This window comes from Lepidochelys olivacea (assembly GCF_965140295.1).
Source record: "Lepidochelys olivacea isolate rLepOli2 genome assembly, chromosome: 10".
NCBI classification, from domain to species: Eukaryota; Metazoa; Chordata; order Testudines; family Cheloniidae; genus Lepidochelys; species Lepidochelys olivacea.
In genome coordinates, this window is record NC_140420.1 from 40,210,178 (window position 1) to 40,217,459 (window position 7,282).

The following is a 7,282-nucleotide window of genomic DNA, read 5'->3' on the forward strand; positions in this document are numbered from 1 at the left end:
CCTACTGGAGGCTGCAGGATCCTGCCTCTGAATATGGCACCCATATGTTTGTGCCTACATATTGCAAATTCATGGCCCTCAACATCATGCGAACTGGCTTATTATAGAACAGTTCACAGTGACATTGCATGCAGCAGGGCTGCATGCCTATCTCTCCTGGGTGTCTACATTGTCCCCACTGCTCTAGTATAAAACCTCACCATGGAAAGATTATTTTATCCAGTCCTGGGAGGCAGGGAAATATTATTATCCCAATTTTGCATATGGGCAACTGAGACACAGCGTGGTTCAGTGACTCGCCCAAGCCACCCAGGGGTTAATATGCAGAGATCTCACAACTCCCCAGCTGTAACCACAAAACCATCTCACCCCTCTTCCCCATTGTGTCTGCCAATTAGTCACCAGCTTTTAAAGCAGAGGCTTGACTCTTTGTGCCCTGGACAAAGTTTGGAGGAAGACTCCAATCATCCCTTAGTGGTAAGAGATGGAGGAGAGCCACCTCTCCTGGCAGAAAGGAATCCCAGTCCAGGTAGGGCTGTGATGCTACGTCTCAGCACGAGCATACTGTCATGCCATGTGTGAGTCTCTCCACCAAGATCTGTTGGAGGGGTGGTGTTAGCGTCAAACACCACATGACACACGTTAGTCACTCAATGAACTGCTGAAAGGCACTCAGATACTATAGCCATGAAAGCAGTATACGAACTAATATAGAACAGATCCAGCAACAAGTGCAACAAAAAGGATTTTACACTGGAGTGTGGATGGGTGGGAGATGGGGTGAAGCTCCAGCCTTGGCAAAGCTGTAGTTACAAAAAATTAGTCTCCGTTCCTTGTCAGCAAGTTTGCAGAGCAAACTGCAGCCCCTCCCCGGTGGGAATATTAGCCCTAGGGATGTGGGTCGCCAGGTGGGTGGAGTACATCCTTAGGGGGTGTTGTGTGGGCTTGTTTTCAGAGGTGTGTGCTGCTTTTGAGACCCATTTCAGCTTGTGGTTGTTGAAAAATCTGGCAGCCAGTTCCCGTTGAAGTCAATTGCAATACAACTTTGTCAGGTTGGGCCTTTGGGATATCACATGGGGAGGGAAGCAGAGAGGGAATAGAGGAACATGCACAAGTAGGATGCCAGCTCCAAGAGCTAACTCCATGGTCCTATTCTGGGCACTAGATCCAGCCTCCTCAATATTTCTGGGATAGCCCCAAATTCACAGACTGCCTGCCTCATGTGAAAGAAGTTAACAGGACCCTCCAGAAATGCAGGGGTGCATGAAACCACAGCATTTCGTCCTTTCGCATCATGGCACAACGGTGTCACAGGACACTGACGTACTGAGGCTGTGCCACAATGCTGATGGCTGTTGCACCATCCCATCCGGAGCAGAGTGTGCCCCACAAAGTGGGTCTCTCCCAGAAATGGTCTCCAAAAAGTGGGGAGCTGGGGTTTGTCTCATGCAGGAATCCCCCTACCCCTTCTGTGTAGCTGGGAAACAAATGGCACACTATCAGCCAAAGACAAGTGAAAGATAAAATACCTGCATTGAGAGCGGATGCACAGCCAGCTCCGGCCACGGCTCTGGGGACGGTCTAGCTGCTGCTGTGGCCAAGGGAGAGTAACTGGCCAAGGGAGAGTAACAAGGAGCTTCCTGCAAAGCAGAAGCACCACAGCTAGTTTCATTTTCTCTGTGTGACCTGCAGGGAGGAGGAGCTGCAGGAAGTTTCCACTGCTGCCAAGGAAGGCAGCACAGCCTAGTGTTGGGGGAAGGGAGCAGCTGGCTGCAGGGCCTGAACAGGCCAAGTTCTCTGTTTGCAGGCTGCCTGTCTCAGCCTGCAGCATGTAGGGGGCCAGGCTTGTGCCTTGGCCCTGCCTGGGATGCCAACATGCTCAGTGCACAGCAACTCATTCCTAATGAAGCCGGGATGGTACCGACCACTGGGTGCAGTGAGGTCTGCAAGGCCTTGACTTGCCTGTGCCTACGGTTAGCATACATCTGGGTTTTCCTGGACACGACCTCTTTTTTTTTTTGATCTGCCCATCTGTGTCCAGGAGGATTTTTCAAATAGGAGGAAATGTCTGGGATATTTCCTTTCAGAGCAGACCTTGCAGCTCAGAAAGAGCTGTCTCCATGCCCCGACTGGTCCCTCCCATACAGCTGCAGCTCCCAGCAGCATAAACTGCTCCTTGTCAGAATTTGCTGCCTATGTTGTACTGAGCATATAACCTGCCCCAGCCTGGCCTGCCAGGTAAGTGGAGATGCCACTGCCTCTCAGCTGGGCTGCCTTCCCTGACGTAGGGCCTCAGAGCCTGGCCAAGAGGGGTGACAGGGCCAGACCCTGGCTCTTCACCCCGAGGAGAGGCCTGCAGGGAGGCGCTGATGGGCTGGCGCTGCATCCTGGGCATGCGCCAGCTGCCCCCCATCTTGAGAGTGAGACTGCAGGAACCCCGTCCAGTACCCCCAAATATCCCCTCCCACTGCACATGCACCCCCCAAATACCTCCCTCCCAGTACATACACACCCCTCCAGTTCCCCCTCCCTATTCCCCTGGCAGTGGCCTCTATTTTGGAACTCGAAATATGTAACTCTACCTGTGCCCATCCTTGCTGGGCAGCTCCATGTGTGGCAATGAGAACGGATCGCTGTGCCACATCAGGGTCCCTCCCTCAGCTGGGGGGATGCCAGGAGTCTGCATTTGTCCGGTGTCCTGCTATGCTCAATCACTTGAATCTCCATCCTATGTGCTGGGGATGCTGGGCACAGACATGCCAAGTCTCACTCACATTGGGTATGAGCCTCACTCATTAGCATGATATCTCTTTCCCACATATATTCCTAAGCGTATCTTACCCATTTTGAGTAAATAGATAATATTTTTACTCAGGCACTGCAATAAAAAACAATACATCCAGGCCCTCAGGCACTGGGCCTGGTGCTTGCAAAACTGCTTTCCAAGCTTGTGTACTGTGGTAACTATGGAGACTACAGGCCCACCTTGAGAGAAGACTATGCAGGAGGAGGGGTGTTTGACAATCAAGAAAATGAGTTTGCCCAAAAAACAAGCAGGACTTGATTGAAAGTTTGCGGGTTCTGCAAAATACAGTTCAAAAGTTAAGCCACACTGGACAAATTCATGTCCTCTGGGATCTCCAACCATCTGCATTTTCATTTCAACCAGCAAATAATTGTTAAAACCCACTGGTTTGCATTGCAAAGAGAATTCTTACCTGCCCTAGACTTTAGTATGAGCTAGGAAGTTGAAGTGTTTCAGATGCAATATTAAGCAGTGTACATTTTAAAAAGTTATTAAGTGCTGGTTAAGGGATTAAAAGCCAGGACTACTGGATGTCACCAAGGAGCAAAAAGGAGAGTCCCTGTACTAAGCAATGATCTGACATATCCCTGGAAAGTCTTACTCTTTGAGGCTGTAAATCTCACTCTTAAGGACAGCCAACCCTTGGCATCTCTGTGGGCACCACTGCCTGTATTAAGGCAAACCCCACATAGGGTTGCCAACTTTCTAATTCCAGAAAACCGACCGCCCTTGCCCTGCCCACTGCCTCGCCCCTTCCCTGAGGTCCCACCCTGCCCCTTCCTGAGGCCCCATCACCCGTTCACTCCGTCCGCCGTTCACTCCATTCCCCTCCCTCCGTCGCTTGCTCTCACCCACCCTCTCTCACATGCTCATTTTCACTGCAAGGCCCAAACAGGCATATTTATTGTTTTGACAGATGCATTATGCTAAGTTCTGGTTTTATTTGTTACAGGATGCTAGAGCTGGCAGCATTATTCATTATTTTATTCAAGCCTAATTTAATGGTGTCAAAAAGGGTAATTTTTTAAAAAAATGAAATTTCACAAAGGTTTTCATGATTCTTTCTCTCCCCTCTTCCCATTTTTTGTAACCAGCTCCATGTTTTATGTTAACTAAAGTTATTGTAATTTTATCTGTGGAATTAGGACCACACATTATCACAGCTGCAATGGGTCCATTAAAGCCCCACTCCTGAAGCCCAAATACAAATCCATAGAGCACAACCACAGAAATACACACCTGTCCAGACACCTATATAAATAAATCTGTAGAAACTGACACCCACACCAACATGCAGATACACACATGACCATGACACCCCCGATCCTTGGGTTTGAAGGGCTACATAACACCATTCAGCAGCTGGCTACTCACTTCTTTAGCAACAGCGTGTCAGTGGCAGCAGCAGCTAGTCCTGAGACAGGTAACCAGCCTGGCTACGCCTTCCTCACCCACGCCTGCTACGTGCTCTGCTTTTATCCTCCGGGGGACAAAACAAGAAGTCTTTGCTTGGCTTTTAAACAGCCAGGATGTCTATAGGCATCAATGGATGAATCTGTCTCTCAGATCCCGAGTGGGACAGACCATGTCTCTGGTGGCAAAGTTTTGCCAGAAGTGACCATAGAGCAGCAGCTGAGAGTCGTGGCAACCTCCCATTGTGAGAGGAGGGAGATAATTGGTATCTTGGATGCTGGTGTGCAGTGAGTGTTGCCAAATCTCTCTTTCAGTGAGTGTTGCCAAATCTCTCTTTCATGGTCACCAGGACAGGAAGAAGAGATTAAATAAGGATTGTATATTTAGGTACTTCTCAGACCCTTGCCCTAGTATATGGGCACCTCACAATCTATTGTATTTAGCCGCACAGCCACCGTGAGAGGTAGGGCAGTGCTATTATCTCCAGTATATAGAGGCACAGACAGGTTAAGGGACTTGCCCAAACTCACACAGGAACTAGTGGCAAAGCAGGGGATTGAAGCTGGGTCTTCTTAGTCCCAGACTAGTACCCTAACCACTGGATCATCCTAACTCTCAGAACAGGACTCACAATACCTCTTTTCTCTGTTTTTATGTTGTAGTGGGTTAATATAATACCCAGATATGATGCGGGTTCGTGTGCTATACAGGTGGCTGATAGAGGTTGGATGGACAGGAAGGACTAGGGGACTCCTTTCTGACCGCTCATCAGAGCTTTACTGGACAGTGGCTTGTGGTTCCCTGCCACTCCTGCGCTGACAGCTAACTTCATCTCAATCAGCCTGGCACCCCCAAACCCATCTTGACACCTTTGTCCCCAGCAGACAGCATGGTGACAGTGAATGAGGGAGAACAACCAGCTCCTACCATCACCACCACCAGTAGCAGCAGCAGCAGGAGGAAACCTAGCCCTGAGGAGTTGCTGTCAGCTCTGGAGCTGTTCTTGTCTGAGTTCTTGGTTGGCTCAGTCAGAGCTTCCTACCAGCTCAACATCATACTTCCGAGTGGTGCGCGGAGAACCTACTTCATAGATCTCACTGCAGGTCACTGCCATTTATTCTCCCTGTGTTTGGGAGGCACTTTGGTGGGTGAGGACTTTGAGCTGTGTTGTGTGTGGGTGCAGGCATGTGCATGGTCTTTATACCCCACACACAGAGCTGAACTCATTAGTAGAGTTGGTTGGAAAATGTGGAGTGGGGGGGAATTCCATGGAAAAATTCAACTTTTCAGTGAATAATTGAAATATTTTGGTTCTGAAATGGTGCTACTTGGGAGTTGTAGTTTGGCAGGGAGGTGATATCACCAACCCCAGTCCCCTCTCTTACACAGGCTCCTGGTAGGATTCGTTCTCTACTAAGGCATGTAGCATCGCATGGGTCAGCCAGAACTCACAACCAGAACAGCCTGGATATAATCAAGGAGGCTCCCTGCTCTGCTGTCTAAACAGAAACAGGACGCTGAGCAGGACATGGGACTAGAAGGAATCCAGGTTGCAAGGGGTGGTGATATCTCTCTCTCCTAGGCTCCAGAAGATGAACCTGACCAGGCTCAGAGACTGTATCAGGGGCCTGGGCACTGGCAGTCCAGCTCAGTGGTTACAACTGGGCTGAGGGGGCAAAAGGTCAGAGCCCGAGTCAGAAGCCAGGAAGGGGACATGGGCTGGAGCACAAACCATCACAGCTGCGGGCCCAGCATTGAGCAGCCAGCGACCTGCTGCTGAGCTTAAAAACAGGCCCACTAACTCTCTTCAGGCACCCCTAGCAGAACCCATCAATCAGCCTGGAGAGTACTCAAGCCCAGTAGGAGGTGCCTGGTCCTGACACCTTGCTGTGAGGACTTTTAGCTGAGGAGTTGTGAGCCAGGGTCTGAGGTGAGAGCTTATTAAAGGAAGCAAATTTACTCTGATTAGCTTGTTTTTTGGCTTGCACTTGTTCAGATCCTTTATGGGGAACATTTTGACACCAGATGGGGAATATAAGGTAGGGCTAACCTGCAGTGTCACATCCAGCCACAAAAGGGTGCACAGGGATGGCACATAGCTTTACATTTCCCATGATACCACACTGTTCCATGACCATGCCTTGCATGGCCATGGTGCATCATGGGAGATGAAGTCCAGGCTGGCTGGCACAGGAAGAATAGGCGCATGAAGCGCCCGAACTACAACTCCTATCAGGCACTGCGGCAGCATTTCCAAATAGAAGTATTTTGGTTTTGCAGCTGAAAATGTTCCAGTTTTTCGGCATTTGGTGGTTCAACAAAAAGTCAGTTCTCTATGGAGAGCAAAAACCCAATATTCCTTCAAAAAAACCATTTAGATGGAAAATTTTACAAACAGAAATATGTCTCCTGCCCATCTGCATAATGAGCAATTACTGTGGTGTGGGATTGCTGGTTGTTGTCCACCTCTAGCCCAAGGTGGCAGGAAGACGCTCCCCTCCAATGGCAGCTTGGCCTAAAGCACATTGTCTGGGTGATCTCCACTTCCTAGCTGATGGGCAGCCACGTTGCTCAGTAACCCACCATCATCCTAGACATTAACTGGCACCTTTATTGGTGCCCTCAGCAGAGAGGGCGTGGAGGAGGATATCCCTTCCCATCTGGGATGCTGCTGGAGCACTGTAGGGAGAAGCTTGCCCTGCTGCTGGAGGGAGGGGATTGTCTCCTTTCACCAGTGCTAAATTCACTTCATTAAACAAAACAACCACAAAGGGCCTCTGACTTCCCCAAGGTGTTAGATGTGAAACCCTGGTACTGATCCCCCCTTTCTCTCTCCCTCCCATATATCCATGCCCTACAGGCAGTGGGCGAATTGGCCATGGGGACCCTGAGTGCAACCCTGATGTGATTCTGGAGATGATGGAAAATGACCTGCAGGCTTTCTTCTCAGGTGAACTTCACCCTCTGAGTGCCTACATGAGCGGGAGGTTGCGTGTCAAGGGTGACCTGAGCGTTGCCCTGAAACTAGAGGAGCTCTTCAAGGCAATGAAACAACGTAGATAA

The 7,282-nt window shown here is 49.8% G+C and overlaps 2 protein-coding genes across 3 annotated transcripts in view; one reads left to right on the plus strand and one right to left on the minus strand.

The window, feature by feature from the left end:
• The window catches only part of PML (PML nuclear body scaffold), a 41,234-nt gene extending 39,567 nt beyond the window's left edge, over positions 1-1,667 (minus strand). For both annotated transcript variants that reach the window (XM_084642310.1, XM_084642309.1), the window contains exon 1: positions 1,530-1,667. In XM_084642310.1, coding sequence (XP_084498436.1) covers positions 1,530-1,535 — 6 coding nt within the window. In that variant the 5' untranslated portion in view covers positions 1,536-1,667. The remainder of the gene's footprint in view (positions 1-1,529) is intronic.
• A 2,450-nt stretch (positions 1,668-4,117) lies between these two features.
• Positions 4,118-7,282, plus strand: STOML1 (stomatin like 1; the record flags this gene model as incomplete). The annotated part of the gene is made up of 3 exons (XM_084640353.1): positions 4,118-4,229; positions 5,101-5,322; positions 7,080-7,282. 3 exons carry the CDS (start codon positions 4,118-4,120, stop codon positions 7,280-7,282), a joined length of 537 nt encoding a protein of 178 aa, XP_084496479.1.